This window comes from Heteronotia binoei, chromosome 4 (genome assembly GCF_032191835.1).
Source record: "Heteronotia binoei isolate CCM8104 ecotype False Entrance Well chromosome 4, APGP_CSIRO_Hbin_v1, whole genome shotgun sequence".
NCBI lineage: Eukaryota > Metazoa > Chordata > Lepidosauria > Squamata > Gekkonidae > Heteronotia > Heteronotia binoei.
Window position 1 is genome coordinate 41,042,496 of NC_083226.1, and position 27,669 is coordinate 41,070,164.

Below are 27,669 nucleotides of genomic sequence, written 5' to 3' on the forward strand. Positions count from 1 at the left end.
TTCTGGGCCACTGACTCCCTGATGGGACCGAAGTCCCTATCGCGTACTACTCGTGGACCCTCTCGTCGGCGGAGCGGAACTACGCCCAAATCGACAAAGAAGGGTTGGCAGTCGTGGCCGGCGTCAAAAAATTTCATGATTACATCTACGGCCGGCCTTTACCCTCTATACGGACCACAAACCCCTCTTGGGCCTCTTTGCATCGGACCGGCAGACCCCTCAGGTGTTGTCCCCACGGGTCCTCCGTTGGTCCATTTTTCTAGCCGGCTACACTTACACCCTAGTGCATTGCTCGGGCAAGGCAGTGGGTCATGCTGATGCCCTGAGCCGCTTGCCCTTGCCTGACGTGGATCCTGATCCAGCCCCGGCTCATCAGATCCTACTGATGGACATGCTTCCGGACAGGCCATTGCTCGCCCGCGACGTTGCTGCCCGCTCCGCTCGTGATCCAGTCCTCTCCCGTGTCTTGGACTGGGTGGGGAGGGGGTGGCCCAAGGGCTCGACTGGGCCGGAATTTACTCCATTTGCAGCCCGGAAAGATGAACTATCCACCCACAAAGGCTGCCTACTATGGGGCAACAGAGTCATCATCCCCAAACCCTTGCAAGATCAAGTGCTGAGAGCCCTGCACGAGGCACACCCGGGCATAGTCCGCATGAAGGCTCTCGCACGGAGCTATGTCTGGTGGCCCGGCCAAGATTCAGAAATTGAGGCTTGGGTTAAAAGGTGCCCGAGGTGCCAGGTGTCACGGCCTGACCCCCCACGTGGCCCAGTGCAATCATGGGAATCCACCAAACCCCCCTGGTCAAGACTGCATATGGACTTTGCTGGCCCCTTCCATGGGCGGACTCTACTCATACTAGTGGATTCATACTCCAAGTGGTTGGAGGTGGTCCAGGTGCCCTCACCATCGTCGCAGGCGACCATCAGGGCTCTGAGGGCCATCTTTGCAACCCACGGTTTGCCGTAGACCATCATCACCGACAATGGCACAGCATTCACGTCCGCAGTGTTCCAGGACTTCTTGGCCAGGAACCTCATCAGGCACATTCGCTCTGCCCCATTTCATCCAGCCACCAATGGCCAGGCAGAGCGGATGGTGCGCACGGCAAAGGAGGCCTTGAACCGTCTGGGCCCCTCAGACTGGCCAAAAGACATGGCATGTTTCCTAATGGCCTACCGGACCACACCCACCGCCTTCACAGGTTGCAGTCCAGCAGAACTCCTCATGGGTCGCCGCATCAGCACCCTGCTGGACAAGCTGCACCCTGACAGGCAACCGGCGCCGGAATACCTTAAAGCCCCCAGAGGGTTCTACCCAGGTTAGACAGTGTGGGCACGGAACTATGCCACCACTGGCCCCGCCTGGCTCCCTGGAAAGGTGGACCACGTCACCGGACCGGTCTCCTATGCAGTGACCTTGGAGGGTGGACATCTCCTGAGGCAACACTTCGACCAACTCCGAGGTTGCCTGCCTGCCGGGGAGCCATGGTCAGAGGCTCCAGATCCAGACAACGTAAGTCCCCGAGAGCCTGTCACAGAACAGGGTTCCGTGGAGCCCGCTTCGGCCCAGCAGGAGGAGACCTCCGACCGCGCAGCTGAACCCAGGTCTCCCGGGGCCGCCGTCCCAGATGTCTCCAGCTCTGCAGCCGCGGAACCACCAACCGAGTCGGAACGCCCAGTCCCCTCGGAGCTTCGACGCTCGACACGAGACCGCTGCCCTCCGGCATATCTCCAGGACTATGTCACCTGATAGCTGGAACTATGGGGGGAGGGGTGTTGTGTCCTAGGCTCAAATGGGAGAACTGTTACTTTTGGAGGGAAGCCGAACAAGCCAGAGCTTGAACTCCACACCAGGGTTCCAGAGAAGGCCTAAGCGTGCCCAATCAGGGGAAGGATTGAAACATAAGTAGCCAATCAACATCCAGGCTCATACTGTACCCTGATAGGCCCTTAGGGCCCTGTAAATAGCCAATCCGTGTAGATAGTTAAGGACCAATCAGAAGGGGGCAAGAATTGTATAAAGGAGCGGGAAGTTTGAATAGAGCTCAGTCTGTGTGTGTGTGTTCCTGAAGTAAAGCTTGCTGAAATCACTCTCCGACTCTGGTCTCTTATTGCGCCGACCCCAGTACTTTACAGCAACAATGCCAGCAGCCACACCAGGCAAGTCAGGCAAAGAGTGGCTCAGTTGCTGGCTGCGTGTGCAGGCTGGGAGAGCTGCAAGCAGGGGGAAAACCAAGGGGTAAAGCTGGCGCAGGGCCTCTAAAGGCGTGAGGGCCCATAGGTCACTGCCTACATGGTGTAATGGTTAATCCAACCCTGACAACTAGTGCTGACTCCAAATTTGTGTAAAGTGTTGATAGAATTTAGTAAGCAGATAAGAAATTTCTGTGCACAAAATCCACATATTTATTCCTTTAAAAACATTAGTATTACCACGTTATGGGCATCCCTATTTTGAATATATGCGGTTTCAAATTTGTTTCTTAATTTGCCAATTGAGAAGGTATATATTTGTGTTTATTTACGCACTTCCAGAACCTTGACAAACATATGCTTTTATGTGAAGGCTGGCATGTTTAGTGGTTAGAATGTCGGGCTAGACATTGGGTGACTTGCGCCAAATCAGCCTTTCAACCCAACCTATCCTATATTTGCGGACAAAATTGAGAAGAAACCTGTGTATGCCACTGTCAGATCATTTGAGGAAGAGTGGGGTAAACATGTCCAGTTTGGCTACTTTATTATGTAATGCCTTTTGGTTTTGTGGGTGAAGAAGCATTGTTGTAAAAAGTCCATAGGAGTAAAGGCAAGCTGTGTCCATCCATCTCTTTGTACCCTAGGGCCCCCTCTGAAATTGGTTGGCAGAAGAAGATAATTTATACCCCACCTTTCACTCAGAGTCTCAGAGTGATGTATAATCTCCTTTCCCTTCCCCTACCCACAACAGACACCCTTTGAGGTAGGTGGGGCTGAGAGAGCTCTGACAGAAATAGCTCTTTTAAAAACGGCTCTGACAGAACTTGTGACTGACCCAAGGTCACACCTGCAGCTGCATGGAGGAGTGAGGAATCAAACCCAATCCTTCCAGATTAGAGTCCATACTCTTAATCACTACACTACAGCAACCACTACACCACACTCTTAATCACTAAACTACACTACACTCTTAATCACTTACTTAATCACTAACTCATTTCAGCGGTAAGCCCTTCCCCATGTGTGAGTAGATAATGAGTGTCTACACCCTGGGTAGTAAAGAGGGGAACTGTGGCTCAGAGGCAGAGCATCTGCCTTGCTTGCAAAAGGTTCCAGGTTGAATGCCTGGCATCTCCAGTTTAAAAAAGTATCAGGCAGTTGATGACATGAGAAAATTCTGTCTGAGATTTTCTGCCAGGCCTTTGGTTGAGGCAGTGGGCATCCTATCCATCAGCTGGCCTCTTTGCTGTAATACCATCTCTGCTGAGATACTATCTTTTATTTCAACTGCTGTTTAATATGTTGTAAAATGTGCCCAATTGAGCTACCATCTACAACTTATTTATAACTTGTTTATAGTTCATTGTATTGTTTTATATTGGGTTGATTTTAAGTATGTTTTAAATTGTTGTTTTATCACGTTATTATCCGCCCTGAGCCCATTTTAATAAAGGATGGAATATAAATTGCCTAAATAAATGAACAAATAAATAAACAGACCAATTGTCTGACTCAGTATATAACAGCTTCATGTCCTTTATGTGATAGAATCAGGAAAAACCGAGGTGGAGGACCCACAGACCCTTAAATGTCAGATGTGTGGCTCTTTCTACTGAGACTTGCTCATCTTTATGCTGATGAAATTCATAATCAATGAGACAAAACACAAAGGTTTTGGAAATTTTCCATCCGTCACCCATCTCATTTGATTTATGAAAACATTTAATGGAAGCTCATGTACCTTTCAAAGCAACTTCATAGAGAACAAAGCAAAAATGGAACAGACAACAAGGGGGGCCCAAATTGGATCTCAGCATTTAATAAACATGACCCTTCAGTGTTCATAGCCTACTAAAGACAGGGAAAATGGCAATTTAACTGGTCATTTACTTTCATAGTTCTAGCAATGTTCTGTTGATTAGTGTGTCATTGGGAAGAAATGTATAATGAGGCTTTTAAAAAAAATCTGTTTCATTTTAAATGTTAAAAAGTTAATGAATTTTCCTTTGAGCGCTAGGGATCAATGATCATTGATAGAAGATGAATGTTTGTAAGATATGTTCATCATTCTGTATGGAAATGAATACTCCCAGATTCATTTTCCAGTGCAAACCACCACCAAACTCATAAGATGATAAATTTGCTAGGATGAATTCCATTTTTATAATATTCACTATGCTGATGGTGTAATCCTAAACAGAGGGATACCTTTATGACTGTGGGTTTAGAAGAATGTGTGACCCTGGTTTGGACTATATTGTGGTTATTGCGTCAAACTAGGATCTGGCATCTAAATGAATAAATATTATTTTCCGAACAGCAAGGACTGCTAATAGTTTTTAGCCATTTTTTCTAGATATTGCATGCTGTTTTGTAGCACATTTATTCCCACCACTGCCACCATCTCTCAACATGGGCTGGGCTGTTCACAGAAGGTTGTTGTGGGCTGTTCCACGCACAGAAATACATCTGCTTTTGACTGAAAAGCACTTCCTGTTCAGAACAGGAGAGTCAGAACTGGCTGAGGACTGGCAATACTTTTAAAAATTGTTTTCTGATCACACAGTTTTCATCATTCAGGGTGCAGACGTTCATCCCATCCACTCACACATGGGGGAGGTTTACTGCTTGAACTGAGTTAGTATATGAGATTATGCTTCTGCCTTATGATCTTTGGCTTTTTTCAGACTTTCACTCCATTGTAGATTGAAGGGGGAGAAAGGTAAACTGGGAATACAGTAGCAGGGCCCACGTATCACATTTATTTATTCAAAGGTCTGCACAGACTTTCAAATGTAATTTCCAGTGGCCATTTAGCCTTGAGGCCTAGGCACTGGTCTTTTTGTACTCAGCGAAATGGTATACACATATGGGCAAAGCATATATATATATATATATTTTTTTTTTTTTTTTGAAGATGATGATATTGGATTTATATCCTGCCCTTCACTCTGAATCTCGGAGTCTCAAAGCAGTCACAATCTCCTTTACCTCCCCCCCCACCTGAGGTAGGTGGGGCTGAGAGAGCTCTCATAGATGCTGCCCTTTCAAGGAAAACTATTGCGAGAGCTATGGCTGACCCAAGGCCTTTCCAGCAACTGCAAGTGGAGGGGTGGGGAATCAAACCCGGTTCTCCCAGATAAGAGTCTGAGCACTTAACCACTACACCAAACTGGTATAGTGTTATATTTCACATAACATCTTTTAAATAGATGTTATGTGCAATAAACATGCTATTCTAGACTTTTTTGATGGGACAAAGAGCGCCTTGTTTGTATACTTGTAGGGCTAATAAAACCTTCAAACAAATCTGCAAAAGTGAGGGGTAGAGTTTATATATATGTTCTTCCAGTCCTCCTCCATAGTTAATTTGTATGGACTGAAGATGTGAAAATGACATATTTTAAGAATAATGGCCAGTCTGCAGTGTTTAGTATGCAACTTCCATGATAGCATATGGACTGCTTTCATGTTGATGATTCCAGCTTGGGAAATTCCTATAAATCTGTGGGTGATAGCTCAAGAGACAAGAGGCCACAGTTTGCGGAAGGAAGGATGCTCATTGGGGATATGATGCCACGGAGTCCACCTTTCAAAGCTGCCATTTCCTCCAGTGGAAGTAATATTTGGGATTTGATTCCAGGAGAACTCCAGGGCACACCTTAGCACGTGTACAAATTATTATTTATTTGATTTATATCCCGCCCTCCCCGCCGAGGCAGGCTCAGGGCGGCTCACAAATTTGAGGTCACACAGTTACATTGTGTGACCAAATAAAATAAAACAACTTAACCTAACATATATTCACACCTGAGAACTGGGAAGACAGCAGTAACCGCTGCTTCGCTACTGCTACACTGTCAGACATCTTTCTGCTTCCTCAATAGAATCTGGCACTCTTACATGTACACATAAAATCATGAAGATGCTTTACAGAGAGTTAGACCATTGGTCAGTCAAGCTGAGCATTCTTTACTCTTTTTGCTACTCTGTCTAGCTGTGACTCTCCAGGGTCTGAAGTAGAAGATCTTTTACATCACCTGTCATCTCCTTGTCTCTCCTCAGTCCAGCCTACACAATCCACACAGCTGTTCCGCCACATCAGGGCTGGATCTAGGGGAGGCAGAGGGGGGTGCTTGCCCTGGGCGCTAATGGAGGGGGGCGCCAAATTGGGTATGGAGTCCATTGTATTCTATGGGACCATAAGATAGAATGGCCCAAAAGGGGGGCGGCCATTTTTTAATTTTGCCCCCCCTCGAAAAAATGTAGATCTGGTCCTGCTCCACATGGGTATTGAAATCCTGGGAATTATCTTTTTTGGATGGGGAGGTTAATAGGGGTTGCGGGTATTCAAGAAAAACAACAAATTGGGTGTATGTATCTGGACAGGAAAATGACAAAGTTTACAATATTACAATAGTAAAAGATCCACTGATATCGGTTATTAGTCTATACATCTTCCATTTTCTAATATTTCTGCTTCTATGGTGAGCTTCTTAGAAATGGTCATTCTCTTGCTTCCGTGAAGATACCAACTAACAATAAACTATGGCTGACCTCTAGTGGAAATGGTTAGCATTTCTGCTGATTTTTTTTCATTGTAAGACTGGAGAGTTCTGTAAAACTTCTCTTTACTTTTATTATAAAAAAAAGTGGGGCCCCGTGAGACTCGTGGGGGGTCCCAACTTCACACACACCCCCCCTCACTGAGCCCAGGGTAGAGCCTTGGGCTGCCTGGCAGCTTTCCTGGAAGAGCTCCAAATGAGCCAGCAGAGGCTGCCCCGCTACTCTCTGCAGCTTGCCCTGGGCAGCTCCGGGCAAGTCAGTACAGTTTCCCCTCCGCCCAGCTCTCTGAGGCTTGCTGGAGAGCTGGTGGGGGCAGACTGTGCTGGCTCACCTAGAATTACTCTGAGCAGAGACTTCCCCCCAGCCACTTTTGCACAGGGCCCGGTGAGACCCAGGAGCTTTGCTACTGCCAGCAGCATATTCCGCTGAGCTCCTGGGCTGTGCTGCTGCTTGCCCCAGCATGGCTCCCTGGTGCAGCTATTGCCACTACCCAGGTTTCGCTGCTGCCAGCAGCATACCCAGTGTGCCCCCTCAAGCTGTGCTACCACAAGGCCCAGCAGGCTTTTGGCCTCTTTTGCTTGTGCAGAGAATGCTTTTTTTAATTTGGGGTTTGTGGGCGTGAATTTAAACTCCCCTGTATTTTTTTAAACATTTGAGATTTTTCTGCACACCTGAGCCCCCTGAGTGTGCAGAAAGATCTATTTATCCTCCGTGTGGCCCTGATGTGCAGATTTAGCTATGTGCAGAGTGCCATCACGAATGGCTAATAGTATATACATATTATCTGTGTATATGTTATGATGATGGGGGATGGGGCTGTGGCTAAGTGAGACAGCATCTGCTTTGTGTGCAGAAAGTCCCAGGTTCAATCCCCAGCATCTCCAATTAAAAGGAGCAGATAGTAGGTGATGTGAAAGACCTTTGCCTGAGACCCTAAAGGACCAGTGCTACTCTGAGTACACAGTACTGACCTGGATAGACTAAGGTTCTGACTCAGTAGAAGACCTACTCATGTTGTCATGTGCACTCATATCTTGTTGTGTGCCCTCCGTTGTTTGGGGTCTGGTAATAGTAACACAGCCTTACGTCCATGCATTACCGTATATGCCTATTTAAACTGTATTTCAACATGCCTGGGTGGTGCTATCACTACCTATATATAGATTAGGATTTAGATTACCAGGATATTTGTGAAAGATCCACACAACTGTTTTCTCTCCCCTGATTGGAGATTTACAATCACCCTCCTTAAGGATGAATATGTGAAATATAATTAATCAAGGTGGAATCTAAATATTAGGAATGTATAAATATGGTCTTATTTGTTTGGTTTTTTTTGGCTTTCCTGTGTGTTGTTCTGTATGTTTTTGCCCATTTCTATTGATGGTCAGGGGGAGACTGGCCATTACGTTTACAGGGAATGTTCCTGGTGGACCATGGCCCTGAAGGGTCACTCACTGGCAGCCAGGAGTAAGCAGAGCTAAACAACGAGAGCCTCTTGGCCAGCCCCCTGACCTGCTGATGCCTGCGATGGTAGCTTCAGGGCCCCACAGCAGCTGGAGCAATGGCAGCTGCCCTGCGCTGCACAGTAACAGCTGTTGTGGGGTGGGAAACGGAAGAATCAATCATAATGGACACATGGAATAATAAACTGAACAAAAGTGAATAAAATCCAATACAATATAAAATGAAACAGAAAAATGAGCACACCGCTAAAGAATAAGTTCAGTATTATATACTTCATTTCTGTATATGGGTTCTAAGGGAGCTTGGGACACTTACATTGCCATCCTATGTACAGTTACTCTATTCTAAGCGTGGAGTAAGTCTGCCTAAGATTGCTGTTCTGCAAGGGTGATATTCAGCAAATGTAATGCAAACTGTTCTGTTATTATGACATCACCAAATTATCATGTTCAGTTCACTGTTAAGTCCCTGTTGTGACATCATATTCTGGATGCATGAAGCAAACCCCCACCCCCACCACAGAAGTCTGTTGGAAAGACATAATGGAAACACTGGCGTTGGTTCACTGAAAGCAGGGGTTTTATTGTATGTTTCCTTTTTTATTGTACTGATTTTTTGTGTTGAAGATTCATTTAAAAAGAAATCAATTGTTTTCACTTGTGGCACAACAGGTTGTATTACACCCTCTCAACAATGAATGGGAGACGCTCTCTGCACCGAAATCCACCACCTCCAGTCCATCAAGATGAACAAAATAATGATGATGACACCAGTGAGATACCTGGATCAGGAGGGTCGCAGTCAAACAGGTAAGTAGGTTATATGATGATGATGAAGATAGATAGATAGATAGATAGATAGATAGATAGATAGATAGATAGATAGATAGATATCCACCCACTTACTGGGAGGGTTACATTCAGAGAGTGACACCAACCACACTTTTACTTAAACTCTGGTTTACATAATGTCTAAACTAAGCTATAAAGTGTAAAATTGCCTTTTGTGCTTCTCATGGATTACATGTGGGAAGTTGGTGGTCTCTTATAGCCTATCAAGAGGTGAGAAGTGACCTCTGTCCTAGCTTTCTAATCATTTGTATTTGTGTAATACAGTCCTTCACAACTTGGAGGAAAGTTAAGGATGATCAGTAATTCATGTGCTAATGATTACTCATACTCATACATAAGTTATCACTTGGTAAATGGCCCTCTGTATTCAATTGGCATTGTTTCTCTCTGTTTTCTCATTATTTTAGTCACTGGTTTTTAACCAGTACCCCAGTGACTTTAGCATTCCTCAAAAATTTATCCAGACTTCTTTGGTGAGAAGATTAGTCACGCTGGACAAATGATTAAAATACAGCTTGATTGTAATATGCTACTATTAGGGTATGTTGGAGATGTTCTAGGATACGCTGTCTTCATGCAGTTTGACATTTGGGCAAATTCTCCAGGCCATATAAGTATGCCCCAGAATCCTCTGCAACCTATACAGAGGTAGAACACGGCACTTGATCCCGAAAGACTCTACAAACCCTAATATACAGAGGTTCTTCAGCAAAAGATCTCTTGGTTTCTAAAATTGGACTTTTCACATATCTACCTGATAACCAGGACCTTTTTCTAATTAAAAGTAGACATGATCAACTGAGATCATTCTGCAGACCATACCATTTGTGCAAACGGCAGTTTTGTATTGAACAGGCTAAAAACCATCAGAGAAATGGAACCACTGAAGTTTTTAATCACAAGGATGGACTGATGTAGGCCAATAAGAAATTCAAGTATGGTTTGTGTTTATAGTTCACAAGAAACCATAAAACTAAATACGGTTAGAGAAACCAACTTCAAAGCATGGTTTCAGATGCTGGTTTGACAGACCCTAAGTAACAGTAGTTAGCAGGGAGGTCTACATTCAGGTAGTGACATTAACCACATTTTTACTTAAACCCTGGTTTTGTGGAATGGCTAAGCTGGGTATAAAGTGTATACATTATCTTTTGTGCTTCTCATGTCCCCAAATGATGTTGAAAGTGTCAGCTGGACTTTCTTCCCTACTTATTGGGGATTTCCAAAGAATTTGAAGGGCATCTTTTCTTGCTGATAGAAACATTTCCTACTTTTCTTGAAACTCTGCATGTTCTTTGAGAAATCCCAGACATGTTTCTTGGAGGTCATAGGGATAATCAGCTTCTTTTTTCCCTTTTCAGCTGGTATTTGCATAATTCTGTGGGAAACAGGTCTACGATTTCTATCACCTCATCTAGCCCAATGACATCAAGCACTGAAGAAGGACAAGAAAATGGTAGTAAAGTCAAAAAGTGTTTGATAACTTTCAAACCACTAGCCACAATGTTGATTTATAGGGGAGGGGCTTGGAAAAGGGACGTAATACATGGCACCCTATAAGTTACACCATTTAAAATTTTTAGAGCACATAGGACCTAGATGAACTGTTCTCAGATCCCTCTCCACTGAAAGAGTCATTTTGTGTTCCTTATTAGAGAATGCTAAATGACTGTGAGCATCAGCCAGCAGAGAGTTTCAAAGAAGCCTAGGTCTGTCATGACTGAGGTCTATTCAGTTGGTGGTTTCTTATGATATGTTTTATACTAAGGTATGGATGGGTCCTTGAATACAAAATTCATGTCTTGTCATATAAAATATAAATGTGAAGCGTATAAGCAGCCATTTTTCCCTATTAAGTACCTGATGCTGTTTGCACATAAGCTGAGAACCAATTAGTGATTTGTACATGTTTATTAGTCGTTGTTAGTGCAGTATATGGGTTTTTTATATATAACTGGGCATAAATTAAGTGCAATGGAAGTGTGTGATGATCAGAGACGGGGCTTTTTCAGTGATGGAAATTCACCTTGGAAGGCCTTTTCCCTTGATACTTCCCTGGTATCTACCCTACCATCCTTTAAGTTCTAGGCTAAAACTGTTTTTTTTTTAAAAAAACTCTTCACTGAGGGGTTCCATCTTCCATTTTTGTGGTCTTCTAGCTGGACAGTTTATGGATATAATTGTAGGCTGATGAATGCTGTTTTATGCTGGTTTTATACTCCAGTTTGTTTTTATTGTCTTGGTTTGTTTTTATTATCATATTTTTATTATTTTATGGTATTGTTTTTACATTGTAAGCTGACACAAGCAGGTCTCTGGAGATGCAGTATGTACATTCTTGAAATAAACATGTATCATGAGAGAATATATAACACTGAACACTGAAAATCTGTTCCTGCAATGTATACTGTTGCAGTATTTTCTGTAAAACACTAACTTTCACAGAATGCAAAAGAACAAATTCAGGCCTGGATTTCTTATAAATGGGAGTGTATTTTTATGGGACAAAGCAAAATATAGCAAATAGGAAACAGTTACGGGAACTGGGTTACTACTTCAAGCATCCTTCAGTAGCTGATTGATCCAGTTTACATTTGTTCCTATTTTGTTTTTGGGGTTGAAACTGATTCTATTAGGAGGCATAAATATTTCCCGGATAAAATCTAAATTGTATGAATGTTTCCCTTCCATCCTAGTCACCAGCATTGTTTCCTGTCCAATGCTGCCTAATCTACCCCACCCCCCCTGCCCTCCAATAAATACTACATATGCTTCCCTGGATTAGATGAATAGACAATCCCAGTCAATCAGAAATCACACACTGAAGGGGATAAGAGCATGGTGCTCTCTAGCCAATCAGATTGAGTTTACTGATGACAGCATCAAGGGAAAATGAAGCCAGTTAAAAAGTGAAGGTAATCTTTCTTAGCCGTAGTTATATGGATGATCTGTGATAGTGAGCTTAGGGTTGCCAGGTCTTACCTGGCTGCTTGGGGGGGAGGGGGGGCTCTGTTCCTCTTCTTTGGTATTTTTGGTGCGCACGCTATGGTGACATCACCTGGAACAGCTCAAAAACAATACCATAAGATAATTTTAAAAAATGTTTTAACATTGCCAATAATAAACCATAAAATAATTAATTAGACACAAGACAGAAAAACAAGCTATAACTTAAAAAGTCATAAAACAAACTAAAATGATATTAGTAAAAGAACCCTAAGAAGATTAAGAAGAGTTGGATTTATTCCCTGCTCTTCATGGAGTCTCAGAGCAGTTTACAATCGCCTTCTCTTCTTCTCCCCACAAAAGTCACCTTGTGGGGCAGGTGGGGCTGAGGGAGTTCTGAGAGAACTGTGACTGGCACAAGGTCATCTAGTGGCTTCATGTGGAGGAGTGGGAAATCAAACCTGGTTCTCCAGATTAGAGTCCGATGCTCTTAACTACTATAGCAAACTGGCTTAGGCTAGAAACAGATTTTTAAAACATCGAAGAAAGTTGAAGCCCTTCTGCTAAAAACCTGGCTAAAGTTTTAGTCTGGAAGAAAAGTTTTTGTCTGATGCTTAAAGGATATTAAGGCACCAGAGAAACCTCAAAGGGGGGCATTCAAAAGAAAAAGTACCACCATGGAAAATGTATGGGCTCTATTTGTCACCTTTGCAGGTGAGAGACCTGGTGACCAGAGTTTGGGATTGTAACCAGGAGGCTATATAGCAAACTTTTAAAGTTTGCAGGGACCTTTGGAATTCTGACTAAGGGGTGGGAGCACAACCACAAAATGGCTGCCACAGGCAGTGGAACCAACAACAAAATGGCTGCTGCATGAGGTGAAGAGAATGGCAAGATGTCAGGGTTTGAGGTTATATGCATAACTTTAATAGAAACTCTTAAGTTTTTCAGGTACAAGTTTTGTATAACAGGATGGCTTTAAAAAGGAACACATTGTTTTAAAATATTTTCTTGCATACATACAGTGAAGATTCTTGTACTGTTGTGGTAGCTGCTGCCAAAACAATGTGTGTGTGTTTTAAAAAAATAGTTTTCAGTCTTTCAGATTTCCAGTTGCCAGTCAGAAGCCCCACTGGGCAAAAGCCCCAACTGGCCCTACCCCCTTTCTAAAAACCCTTGGTGGGCTTCAGCAAAGGTATCAAGTGGGCACATCACACTGGGTACAGTATAAATCAATCTTATACAATGTTTATATTCTTTGGTTCATTTGTAGCAAGAAAGAAAGAAAAGGCAGGAAAGAAATGGAAGTAGATCTTTTCGACTAAACTTATTTGCAACTCCAGAATGAAACAGTTGACTTCTGCCTAATAAGATGGCCTTCCTTTGACAGGCAATCAACTAGTCAGAGGGACATTGATGTTTAACAGAGAAATCGTTAACAGAGAATCCAGCTCTACCTTGTCATTAGGCTGTACAGAAGAGCATCCTCGAACGAATGTGCAAAGTATGTATATTCTTAGCTTTGCTTCCTTGGATGGTCTGTTCCTAAATACTAGGGCTAAGCATTCCCCCATGATACCAGGGGTTGCTCAGTTTCCCTGCTGAAATAAAACCCATGAAGGCTGCTAGTGAGGAACCACAAAATCTTCCTGTTGAGGTAATACCCCAGCACTCACCAGGTGCAGGATAGTCCACCTACTTGGAGCTAAATAGCAGAGTCTATGAATTAATCCAGCATGGAGAAATTTCTGTAGAGCATTCATATTCAAGAAAGCAATATTTAATAACTACAAACAGCATTCTGGCTAAAGCTTAGGAGGCTTCATTAACTTTACTTAATGAAGAGAGAAGGGAGGAGCTGAGGGAGGGGGGAAAACAGTACAGAGAATCAAACCCCCTTTTCTCTTGAAGCCATAGAACTTTCTCTCATTCAGATTATGTTCCAGAAACTTTTCAACAGATACCTTCTCTATAGTGGTACCTAACCTGTAGCTTGCTCTGCTAAGAGACTTCCTTGATTTGCTTTCTTCATCAGGTAAAAAGGTATTTGTATTAAAAAGGGTTCCCACTGCCAGCTGATTTGCTTTCTATTAGAATACACTCCCAGATGATATTGCTCTAATTATTTCATTCTGTTTCATTATTTAGTCTATTTAGTTAGGCATGTCTGATATGCTATTTACTTGTTAGATGAGAGTCTTGTGGTGGAGTCCCAAGCAGAGATACACTCTTCTAAGCTCTGGTGACTTCAGTGGACCTAAGAAGGCGTGACTCTGGTTTAGGACTGCACTGTTAGTCAGGGAGCACAACCTGGAAGAGGGCTGCATCCTCTGAAGCACTGATGCACAGTGGGTGGGTATATTGGGGTGGTTCTCATACATAGTGCAGTTAATTAAAAACAGCTCCCTCTTTACAGAGTAATTAACCTGTTTCCTTAATATGTTCATGCTGCAGAACCTTTAGACTTAGAGGAAGAGTACTGCAGGAATTTAGAGAGGTATTCAAGCAGGCCCGGCGCTGAGGTTTCCAGCGCCCCAGGCTGAAATCCCCCCCACCCCCTCCTTTTTTTTCCTTTATAAACTTTCGTGTGCGAGAGCACGTGCGGCCCAACGACATCATGATGACAACATCAGGCCATGCACGGTGCATGTGGGCCCCCCTATTCTCGGCCCTCTCCTGCTTTGAAGCAGGAGAGAGCCAGGCACCCCCCCACACACCTTGCCTGGAAGCCAGCGCCGCGCTCGCCTCGCCCCCACCTCCCCACTGCCGCCACTGAGCCTAGGCTGGTCCTTACCAGCTTCAGTGTGGCTGCACGCGACTTCTAAGCCTTTGAAGGGCCCGTGAGAGGAGAGTTTGCTCCCCCTCCTTCCTGGAACCGGAAATGAGGGGGAGCGAATTCTTCTGTCGTGGGCCCTTCAAAGGCTTAGAAGCTGTGCGCAGCCACACCGAAGCTGGTAAGGACCAGCCTAGACTTGGCGGTGGCAGCAGCGGGGGGGGGGGGCGGGGAGGCGAGGCAAGTAGAGCACAGCGCTGGCTTCCAGCACCGCGGAGGGAGGGCAGCAGCGGGGAGGCACTTCAATGGGAGCCGGCGCCCTAGGCCATCGCCTAGTTCCCTGACTCCCACACGCCGGCCCTGTATTCAAGTAGACTTGCTGTGAAAACTCAGAAGTTAGAACTGGAAATCAGGGCTGGCTCTGCCACTAGGCAAATGAGGCAATTGCCTGGGGCACTGAATTGGGCACCCCGTTTGACATTATCAGTGCAGGGGTGTGTGTGCCAGAGGTTAGCCTTGCCTAGGATGTCAGACAGTCTAGGGTCAGCCCTCCTGGGAATTGATCATGCAGTTCAGTCCCTCCCTTCTAAATTTTGATCTACTGGCCAATTATGAAATTCGGCATACTGTTTACAAATGAAACAAAGAAAATGGTACTTATGCAAATGAGCATAAATACCATGTCTACATGTCTACATGTCACCATGTCTACATTGTTGTGTAACACCCTTTTTGCCCTAGACCACCTTTCTTTTTGTGAAATTTAATTCTACACCACAAGGAACGTGCAGGAACCCATTATTGTAAATTTTATCTTTTGCTGCCAACAGGAACAGTTCCCTGCCCTCTTCCAAGTGGCTGCCTTTCAAATACTTAAGAGAGAAACTGCATCCCCCAAGATTGCACACACCAGGTGCAGCCTGAATTATGCAATGTACAGTGGGACCATGACATCTTGCAGTTTGAATGTTATGTCTCTATTGATAAACCCAAAGACCAAATTAGCTTTTTTTGCCACTGCATCACACTGATTGCACATATTTAGCTTACAGTCCACCTGTACTCCAAGATCTTGTTCATACACACTGCTAGCCAGATGTGCGTCCCTCCATCCAGTATGTGTGCTTCTCATTTTTGTTACCTAGATGTAGAACTCTGCACTTATCCTTGTTGAATTGCATCTTATTCACATCTACCTGTTGTTTTTTTTCAGTGTGTTCAGATTTCATTTAATTCTATCTCTATCTTGCAGGGCTTTTGTTACTTCTCCCAATTTGATGTCATCTGCAAAGTTAATGTGCAGTCCCTCCACTCATTGCTCCAAATCATTTTATAAAACTATTGAAAAGTACTGGGCCCAGAACTGAGCCCTGTAGTATCCTGCTGGATACCTCCCTCCAATCAAGTGAAATGCCATTGACAATTGCTCTTTGAGTGTGATTTTCCAACCAGTTCCCTATCCACTTAACTATCCTAGGGTCCAGTCTGCAGACCTCCAGTTTACCAATCAGAACATTATGGGGACCTTGGTCAAAAGCTTTACTAAAATCCAGGTAAATGACATTGATGGCATTCTCATGATCCAGTAAGCTCATCACACAATCAAAGAAACAAAGTTGGTCTGTCAGGACCTGCTGGGGACAAATCCATGCTAACTTCCCTGGCACAGAGGTCAGATTGACTAGTCTGTAGTTTCCTAGATTATCCCTCCTTCCTTTTTTGAACATTACGATAAGATCTGCCCTCCTTCAGTCTTGTAACACAAACAAACTCTTAGATATGCTGGCTAAATTCAGAAGGCTTTTGCATCTGGTTAGAGAAGAGGTTCAGGAATGGGTTGCTCCTAATACAAATAATGCAGAGAGCATTTGCCAGCAAAATGCAGAAGGCTTTTGCATCTGTTTAGAGAAGGGGTTAAGGCCTGGCTTGCTCCCAGTATCAACACTGAATTGTAGTAAGAGGCTGATAACTTTGAAGAAAATAGAAATACTCCTGAGGAAGACTTTTGATGAAATGAGCCTATATCTGGATGCTCATTGGATGGACTTTTCTTTGTAATATTGTGAAGTTGTACTTTTAATAATGTGTACAAAAGATTTATATGATTCTTTAAACAGTTTTATTAAAAGTATTAGCCAGCATATCATAGTGTTTGTTTGTACTTCCTGTAATATGAACTGTGATCTCAGGCTCTTTTTTTCTTCCTTCAGTCTTATGGCACATCTCCCATCCTCCAAGAAGTCTGGAAGATGGACAAAGGCTCTGCAAGATCTATAGAAAGTTCTTTGAGCACTATTGGGTGCATACCATCTGGTCTGGGGGAATTGTACTCATCCAATGCAGCCGGATATCTCTCAACAACCAGATGCCTCCTTGTCAACCAGTAGTCCAGTTGCTGTGCCGTGCCTACTACAATCTCTAAATAACCCTATTCTCTTCTTCAGGGGGAAAAACTGAGGCAAAGTAGGCACTGAGCCTTTCTGCTTTCTCTCTGTCCATTGTCAGAGTTTCTCCACTTTCACCAAACAGTGGGCCTTGACTTCTCTTTTTACCTTGTGTTTGCTCCTCACATATCTGAAGAAGCTTTTCTTGTTGTAGCGAGCGTCCCTGCCCAAGCTCAGCTCACTTTGAATTTTGCTAGAGTGCTTAGCAACCTTCAGATACACTTCTTTAGAGGTCTGTCCTTCCCTCTGTTTCTTAAACACTTCCCTTTTCTTCCTTATCTTACATGGAGTTCTCTGTTCATTCACATTATAAAACAATAATATAAAAAATGTTCTTCCATCTCTTCCCCCCCTTTTTTTGAACTCATAAATACATATAATAATGTGTATAAGTATTACTTATCAATGCAGAGGTTTCCCATATGACAGTATAGGATGTCAGGAGGATTTTCAGCATTTTCCTTCTTTGTCATGCTTCAGTGTTGTCAGTTTTACTATCTTTATTGTATCCCATACTTTTATTAATCATTCTTTCGTACTGGGGGCAGATTGAGCTTTCTAGTGATATATAAATACCCTTCTTGCCAAAGTTAATAATTTGAGTACTGTTTCTTCAGAACCAGAGCAACATAATTTAATAAGACAATTCCAGCTTTGAGAGGTAGATTAATCTTGAACACTTCTGTATTATAGTTTTATGCTAACATGTCAAAAAAACTTGAGTCCTGTGTACATTCCCAGTATATATGATAGAAATCAGGCTTGTCCTCTGAGTAGTGCCAACATGCTCCCAAAGAGCTGTGGTAGACTGTTCTTCCATACCTTTTAATCTTTACTTTCCTGTCTTCTAAACACTTTTTGGAAGAATAATTGTGTTCTGTCTGAAATGATGGGTGGACCTCATGGCTATTAATCATTCTATTTTTAAACCACACCAGAGTGCAATTCCGAAAAGGTGAGATACACATTGAAATGGATGGCAATTAAGGATTTAACGATCTCTCTAATTACAATTAATGTCAAAAGAAATCAGAGAAGCCTAATTTCCTCTGAATTGCTAACAGTGACCATATTGAATACAGAGGTGCAAAAAAGCTTAAACAGATTGTGTTTGGGATATATTTATCGCCTAAGCTAAAATCCAATATATTTTGGGGTTATAAAATGTCACCAAACAGAATCCACACTTGTAGCAGACAGCAGCTTCAGAACACCCAGTGCCTGTTTCAAACATCTGTCATTATTATTGACTAGTCCCCCCCCCCCCCCCCAATTTTAGGGGTATTTTTATACTCTTTAATATAGATCTGTCTGTGGTAAGGTAAATGTTTACCACTGAAGCACCAGCCTACAGACACTTATAACATATAATGTTTCCATGGATAAATTTTCATTTGCAAAAGTCTTTGGAACATTTTTTTTTACCTTAAATACATTACATGGTTAAGACAAAAAAAAAAAAAGGAACTCCGTGTCAAAATCAGTAGGTTTATGAAGGAGGGGTATGTATCCTGCCACAAATGCTTTTCTGTTTACAGAAAACAAACTAAAGTGGTGAGTGCCTATGCTTTGGGGACTATGGCTTAATAATGTGCAGGTCCCAGGGCCTTAAAAGTGAAAGCCATTTATCTTATGTGCCTTCTTGCAATAAAACACAACAAGAGAAATTCCTTCCAAGCAGAGTGAAGCTTTATTTGAATAAAGGCGACCCCAGCAGAAAATAGCCATGAAGTTTGAGGCATCATGGTGTTAATTTTTTCTAGTATATTATTGAAATTTTTTTTATTACCAATTTTTCCAACATACAAAGTCTTTAAAGTATATAATTAAGCATGTATATTATACATGTGGTTATATAACTATTGTTTACTGATAAGTGGAACACATAGCAAGAATACATCTTCTTTGGCCTTCTCTGGGCCCCCGTTTCTTTAATGTGGTCTTCAACACAACTGCCGCAGAACAACGGCTTTAGTCTTCAGCATGTTTCCATACATGGGCTTATTCTGTTCTTGCATATTTCTAGCCTAGTTACGTATCAGTAAACCAGCAGATAAGCTTTTCATTTGTTGAAACACACAGACCATTTCTTCTCCTGTGTTCAGTACCTTCCCCCAGGAATGCCTCTAACTTTTAGCTTATCTCTTAGCTGTCTCCAGCAAATTTGCAAATTCCATCAAAATGGTGTTACTATTTCTCATCAAAAGAACAAAGCAATTTAGCCCCTTCTCTATGCATTGTGATGGAAAAGTGTGACTTGGCAGAGAAAGGGAAATACTACAAAAATGGGAGTTTTGGACTGTGACAGCTATCCAGGGGGAGGCTCTGGGGCAACTGCCTTCTGGATTACTCCCACTCCAGGCCCCCACTCTGGCCTTTCCTATAAGAGTATTTAAACCCCAACTTCTCACAATGAAATAAAAAGAGGACACAAGCTTTGATTAAAAGATTGATAGTGTGTGAGTTATGTGCTCACTAAAGGTCCTTTTAGGGTTGCCAGGTGCACTCACCCAGCTGAGGGTAGGTGGGAGGGAGCCTTCCTGTGCATGACATCATAGAAGTAATGTCATTGTGAGAGGTGGTGATTCTCTAGTGTTTTGGTAATTTGGGTCAGTGGTTTATGGTTACCATAGAGTTTTGACCAAAATGCTAGAGTATCACTGTGCGACATGCCCAGCATGATGATGTCACTTCTGTGTGATGTCATCACACTGATGATGTCAATGTGGGAGGGGGCTGTTAAGATATGGGGCTTCCCCAGCTGTGGATTGAAACCCCCCACATCGAGGGAACCCCTGTGCCTGGGGGGGGGGAGGGTGGTCTAGCAACCCTAGGACCTTTATTTAGAAACCTGCTAAATCAAGTCTGTACTTATTGGTGAGGTAAATAAAGATCATGTTTTCTTAGACAGACAAGTGGAAAGAGGTGGGCCTTCAAATATGACAGAATAGACACTAGGGTTGCCAGTTCTGGGTTGGGAAATATCTGGGGTGAGAAGGGATTTCATTGGGATATATAATGTCATAGAGTCCACCTACCAAGGTGACCAGTTTCTGCAGATGAACTGTTTCCTGGAGATCAGTTGTAAAAGCAAGAAATCTCCAGCTACCACCTGGAGGTTGGCAGCCCTACAAGACACAGATGGAGATGAACAACAAAGGTGTTAAACAGAAAATAAAGTATTAATAGAGTAAATACTTTGCATGGATGGCTTCAATATATAAAGTAAAACTGGCTCTCAAGAAAAGTAAATAAACTCCAAAGGGAAATTTGATTCCCTTTTCTCTGGACAGGTTACCTCAGTAGGTTCAAGGTTGCTCCTTTCTCACACAGCACGTTACCTAGGCACACCAGTTAGGAATGATGGGCCCCTAACAGGGAGGTTTTTAGTCACACCAAAACAAGCTTTCTTCCCTAAGCTGACCCCCAAACCTTAAACCAGGCATGTCCAACTTTGAATAGGTCATGATTATTTTTTCTGGACAAAAGTGCTGGTGATTACCACCATGAAAATTAAGTTTCAAATTAGCTTCGAATTAGATTTTAACCCACCAAAGCTGAGTTCCACCACCCCCCCCAATTTACAACGCACCTTCTGTCATTAACTGGTAAGCAAAAACAAAACAGAGAGACGAAGATCCAGAAAGAACTGAGAACAGTTTTTCTTAAATTTTTATTGTCATAACTTTCTTTAACTGTCTTAATAACTTTCTTTAACTTTTATTGAGTAATTTGTGTTAAATGTAGGCCAAGTGATCCAGGCTGATCTTGCACAATCTTTAAAACTTTGCTCTTGCTAATAGTGAGAGGTCTGAGCCTGCATTTCATCCACCAGCTTTTTGAAGTTGGGTGAATATTGCGTGAGGGCCAGTCTCAGGGAATCCTGGAGATGTTCATCTGTCATGTTGGAACCCTGTGTACTCTTTGTCATTTTCAGATGGGAAAATGCAGATTCACACAAGTTGAACCGAAACAGGAGTGTACAGCTTCGCTGCATCTTCTCAAGTTGGGAAATTTGTCTCTAGGCGCTAGCTTCCAAAACGATTCTTGCTCATTTTTAAAGGTTACTATTTCGTTTTCAAGAGATGCCTTGTTCAATGAGTAATTTTTACTGATAGCAGCTGCAGTTTCCTTAATGTCCATATCTGCTTTGAATGGGTATGACATGTACTCCACAACTTTTTCAATTCTTTGGAAGTCACAGAATCTTTTTTTGAATTCCTGGATAACAGAGCAGATTTCTGTCACATACTTCTCGTTCTGAAAAGCAAAATTTGGATATTGTCCCAGATGATCCTGCATATTAGGAAAATGATCAAAAGTGTTGTTTGCAAGATCAGTCATCATTAGCTCAAATTTGCTCTTGTAGGATGAAACTGTACTCATCATCTCGCCAATGCATTTGTTTTTACCTTGTAGTTCAATGTTCATATTACTTAGTTCGCCTGTAAAGTCAGCGAGAAATGCCAGATCACATAACCACTCATCTTCCAACTCTGCTTTGTCATCTCCCCTCTCCTTCAAAAACCTTATTTTACTCAGCAAATCACAAAATCTTTGCAGAAATTTGTGCCTACTTAGCCACCTGTGTGCAAAATGATTTCCGCTGCCCCTTCATCAAGAGTAAGATTGAAAAGCCGCCTTTGAAGTGATCTTTCACAAACTGAATTTACAATTTTGAAAGTGATGTCCATGACAGTCTTTGTATTGAGTCTCTTGCTGGTGAATGATGCAGTGGTAAGAAAGGAAATCTGGAAAGTCGTCATGCTGTCTACAGAGGCCTAAGAAACCATTAATCTCAGCTGTCATTGCTCTTGCTCCATCAGTAGTGATGGAAACAAGATTATGCAATGGAAGATTACACTTTGTCACAAAAGAATGGAAAGAGCTGAATATTTCCTGATCGGTAGTTCTCCCTTTTAAAGAAATCATTCCAAGTAGTTCTTCTTTAACACTGAAGTCTTCAAAAACCATCCGAATAAAGACTAGTAACTGGGCTATGTCTCTTATGTCTGTAGATTCATCCAGTTGGAGTGAGAAAGCAACACAAACTGAAACATTCTCCAACAATTGTTCAGTTGAGTCTCCACACATCTTTTCTATTCGCTGCACGACGGTGTTTTTTGACAATTGTACATCTTGAACAGCAGCTATGATCTTTCTTATTCTTAAATCCTTCAAAAAGATTGTCTGCTGTTTCAAGAAAACAGTCTTTTACAAATTCTCCTTCATTGAAAGGTTTGCATTTCTTTGTGATCAGGTTGCTGATCTTGAAGGATGTGTCATGGTTGCATTGACTGAATGTGACCTTGGCTTTGCCATCAACTGTTGCTGTGCAGACAATTTAGATTTAAGTTCTTTGAGCTTCAGTTTACAAATTTCACTTTTAGATGGAAAATCAGCATCAAACTTATTGCTATGCAGAGCCTTATAATGACGCTCCAGATTACCCTTTTTGGGCAAGGATACAGCGGCGTTACAAAGTAGACAACAACACTTGTCTTTCACCATGATGAAGTAGTCCATTTCCCATTCATCATGAAAGTGGTAGGTTTTGCTCTTCTTTGGAACACTCATCTTCATTATACTGGGGTGGCTGGGGTGCTAAGTTAACACTGGCTGAATCTGGTCCAAAACTGTCACTGGCCCAAAGATCAACAGGAACTGAAGACCTCTGGATGATGTCAAAACCACACATGCAGTTCTAAAAGTAAAAATAAGAATTCATCATACTGGCACCAATAATCAAATACCACAACACCAATCATCAAAAAACCCAAACACTGCTCCAGCAAACCATGAGACCAAGTGGGGCTGGTGATCTACCTCTGACCCCTCCGCGATCTACTGGTAGATCGCGATCTACCTGTTGGACATACCTGCCCTAAAACCCAAGAAAATCCTGGCTAAGATTATGCTCCTTTCCAGAGCCACACAATCTTGAGTCAAAGAAAAAAAAGTTTCCCCCCTTCTTAAACTGAGACAGGCTCACCTCCTCCCAGTTCTATGGGCTCTGACTGGCTATAACAGCACGCCTCGCGGTCTCACTGGATCGCTTCTATATGCAGATTATATAGCCCCTCTTCAGCCTCAGTTCTTCCTTTAAAAATTTTACCTCATGACTATAGAACTCGAGGGGTGGGTATACTATGGATTTCTCAATACTCGTCTCTTCGGGGGTTTTGTTTTGCTTTCAGATGGATATAAACTCAGTTTGTAGGGGACCACAGCAGCTTTGATAGTTTTCCCAATATACTGTCACCAGAGAACTTTAAAGTAAACCACAGAAATTTATTAACGTACACACACCGTCTTCAACTGGGGAATGGGAAATATATACATGGGCTATATTGTATCTCAAGCAGTTAACAGTTTCTTCATAGATCAGGCTTTATAATATCTAGTTCACTTAGGTCTCGCAGGTTTCACAGATCATACAGCTTTCACTCTTCAACACTATTCTGGGTTGGCCTCTTGGGTATAATGTGCCAAGTCCCTTAAGTCTTCTCCCAGCCCTTCAGACTTCTAGACCCACATCTTTCCCTCAACCACCTCTTTAGCTCTTAAGAGAAGTGTCTCTGTGTCTGTGACCTCTCAGGTCTTTTACTGTGACTCTTCTCTAGTCACACACAGCCCCGTGGCTGTCTAAATAGAGTGAACAGTGAGCTTTGCTTCTCTCAAAGACTCTCCTCAGCTCCTGTCTCAGCTCCTTCTCAGACCAACTGCTCTCTTCAGCAGTCTCCCTCAGACGCTAACTGCCCTCAGCCGTTAGCTGTCAATCACCTCTGAGAGTTCCGAGCACTCTGGCCCCCACCCTCAGGTCACCTGACGCAGGCTCTATGCGTCGTTAGTTTTCTTGTTGACCTGTTCATTACCATCACACTGGCTGATTTTCATGAAGGCAAAATCACAAGGATTGGCTCAGAGCCTTGGAGGAGAGGCAGGTCTTTTGAAAGAGCAAAGTTATTAAGCCACATCTCCATGTATTGTGCTGGAAAAGAGCAATGAGGCGGTGGTGGTCCCTTTTTAATCCCAGAATATTTTTTTACTGGGTACTATTGCAGAATTTGCCAAGGCTGCGGTCAGTAGGCAGTTTGCCCCAATATAATTGCTGTTCCCTTATGGATTAAATGGGCTTGTTCACACAGCCTCATCTGGTGCCCATTCCCCCATTATACTCACCCCATTATATGACAAGTTGGATGGGGAGCAAACAGCCACTAGAGAAAGTCCAGTGCTTACAGATGTTTGCACATTCACCCCACATTTCCAGATGTTTGAATTCCCCCGGTTCACACTCCAACTAAGCTATTATTATTATTATACTATTTACAGTGGAAAAGAAAAAGACAGATGGAGTGCAATGCCTGTCTTTTCTCCCTAATAGGTACTTAGAGAAATTGGGTGATTTCCATTGGATAATTGATATGGGACAAAGAATTTTCCCCTGCTTCAGTATATAGACTCAATCCAACCCCAATCTAACTCCCCCAGTGCACACATTTAGAAGTGTGAACCTTTAACTCAGGTTTTGCCATTGTTTTTTTTAAAAAAACTAGCAGTGCATGGGTGCACCTATGAAAGGTTTTTTAAATTTCAAAATTGCTGTTTTTTAAAGAAGAGCAGACTGCATGCTCCATGGTTGACATGCAGCACTAATCCGAATGGTCAACCATGGAAGAAGCCCACACTGAGGCCAGATCTGTGTGGGAGTCTGATCAAAAATCGGCATCATAAAATGTGATGGAGTAATTAAGCAGCCCACCCAAATCACGCCAACCCGCCAGTGTGATCACAGTCAGAGTAACAGAAAAATGAGTTAGATAGATATTAAATTACAAATCACCCCTACACATGTACAATATTAGCATGGCAAAGTGCCTCATAAGCATAATGTAGATAATACTTTTATGGTCTTGAGTCTGTAACCTGCTAAAAAATGTCCACATTTTCAAATGAGGGAATAAGCTCATACCAGCTCATAGCCTAGACTGGTTAGCTGTCGGAAGAAATAAATTTCATTATTCAGAAGCCTTTGAGAGGAAGTACCAGCATATCTTGTGACTGGGTTCTTGGTTTGTTTTGCTCCTGCCTCAGGAAAAATATGCAGCATTCCTTGCTTCATAGCAGTGCCTATTATGTGCCTCCCAGTGTACTTTTCAAGAGCCTTTCTCTATGCAAAGTAAGTATGAACATGAAGTTTTTCAAGATTGCTTTTGGAAAGAAATTGAATCCAAGCAGCAAGCCTGGCAGGAGGAGCCACAGCTGGCATGGCCCTTGCCCACATATCTATTTTGGAAAAAGAAAAAATGTTACACATGCAGGTATTCTGATTTTTCATACACAGAATAATTAAAGCAAGGTAAATAGCTTTCACACTCCCACTTCACTCATGTTGGCTCCCTCCATATGACAACATATTCAGATCAAAGTGCTAAGGAGGTGCAGATAACACAAAGCTGAACATGAAGTATACTGATGTGAATTCTAAGCATCCCTCCCCTTGTTTCTGTCCTCAGTATCTGTTTTCCTAAAAAAAACATTAAGCAAGTAGCATATAAGTGATTTTGCTGAATAATCCTGCGCTAATCTAATGAGTGTATTTCTAAATGAGAAAATGTCTCATATATGGAAACAGAGTTACTAGATTCTCTGACACACCCTTAACATAACACCCCATCATTAGCAGAACCCAGAACCCAAGCACAAATCTGTGGCCCCGCCTTACATTTTGTGGAATAAAAGAATGGGTTTCAAATTGGACAGTGCTTTCAGTATAAGTACTTGTCTGTGAAAACTGTGTTGGCCACACTGTGTTGTCTAGAGGGGCTATAGTTACAATGGAAATATTGGTGCTTGAGCTACATATCTCTGTTGTGCTTTTCCCTACCATCTTGTGGGAAATTTGACCATGGTGTTTCAATTCAATTGCCAGTCTCCAGTAACTAATTTCTGCTCTGTTTTCTCCCTACTTCTACATTCTAACAGAGCCGATGAAATAAGTAGTTCTCACAGAATCCATTCTCCCTTACAGAAAATGCCCTCCCTCTAAGCTATTATTATTATTATACTATTTACAGTGGAAAAGAAAAAGACAGGTAGAGTACAATGCCTGTCTTTTCTTTCTAATAGGTACTTAGGGAAATTGGGTGATTTCCATTGGGTAATTGATTTGGGGCAAAGAATTTCCCCCTGCCTCAGTATATAGACTCAATCCAACCCCTATCCTGTCACAGCAATGATCCAATGTCCCATGTGTTACATTCACTGATATGGTATAGCTACGAATCTCTATTAGATAGCACAGTGCACTAGACACATCCAGCAGCAAAGTTACAGAGTTACATGAAACGTTTTGTCCATTTCAAACTAATAAGAGTCCTTTATTTAGGGAACTTCATTATAGATAGTATAGGTGAGTGACAGGGATAGGATCAATCTAACTAGCTAGGATGGATGCAGATGCAGAATGCATGTATCCATGGTGCCAAAGATGGAGACCGTGTCCCCTTCTTTGCATGTGTTTGTGTGAAAGAGAGTGGAAGTAAGTAAGTCTTGTCCCTAAGAACAGCATTCTTCTTCAAAGGGGTAGTATCAGATAACAGGAAGGAAAGCATCCCATGTGTCCTGACTCATCTATCTTTGGTACTACCTCTGAAGTCTGAGGCATGAAATTTATTCCTTAGTCCAGGGGAAATGTTTGTTGGTAGATTGGGCTGAGACTGGTCTAGGAAGTATCACTTTCACTCTCACCGCTTCATGTTATTACACAGTTCAGTCAGATTATGCCTTATTGTTCAGTTGTCACTGTTCATTATGGGAATCTGTGAATAGGTGGCATGAGCATTCTCAGGAAGAAAAATGGGTGTTTTTTTCAAATGTTACTAAAGAGGTATCTGATAAAACAATGATAGAGAACTGGCTCTGATCAAGGGGAATTTGGCTTTTTTGAGGGGTGGGTATTGAGGACAATCAGTGTAGCTCCAATGTAAACTAGATCTTGTGGTACGTCTATCACCCCCATCCCATATCCTTCCTCTTGTATCATGCACTGTTACACAACACAAGTGGTAACATGTCCTTGTTTCTCCCTTGCGTAATTACAGGCAAGGGAAGAGAAACATACAGCATCTGTTGCACTGGAGGATAGGAGAAAAAGAGACCAGTAACAAATCTGTAGCTCTTGTTGCATCAGGTGCGGTGTACTGGTTACAGTGTCAGACCCTGGTTCGAATGTGCTACAGAAGCTCACAGGGTGACCTGGGATCAGTCACTCTATCGGCATAATCTACCTCATAGGAACGTTGAGAGAACAGAATAGCACAGAGGACCACATGTGCTATTCTGAGCTTCCTGATAAAAGGGCAGGATAAAAATATATGGAGAACCAGCACCCAGCATTGCTTTGCAAGTGAGCCACAGA

General features: G+C 42.6%; 1 protein-coding gene across 2 annotated transcripts in view; it reads left to right on the forward strand.

Moving 5' to 3' along the window:
• LOC132570509 (SUN domain-containing protein 3-like) overlaps window positions 1-27,669 on the forward strand; it is a 70,363-nt gene that overhangs the window by 23,795 nt on the left and 18,899 nt on the right. For both annotated transcript variants that reach the window (XM_060237171.1, XM_060237172.1), the window contains 4 exons: window positions 8,904-9,041; window positions 10,445-10,539; window positions 13,420-13,533; window positions 25,344-25,428. In XM_060237171.1, the coding sequence (XP_060093154.1) occupies window positions 8,926-9,041; window positions 10,445-10,539; window positions 13,420-13,533; window positions 25,344-25,428 (410 nt within the window). In that variant the 5' untranslated portion in view covers window positions 8,904-8,925. The remainder of the gene's footprint in view (window positions 1-8,903; window positions 9,042-10,444; window positions 10,540-13,419; window positions 13,534-25,343; window positions 25,429-27,669) is intronic.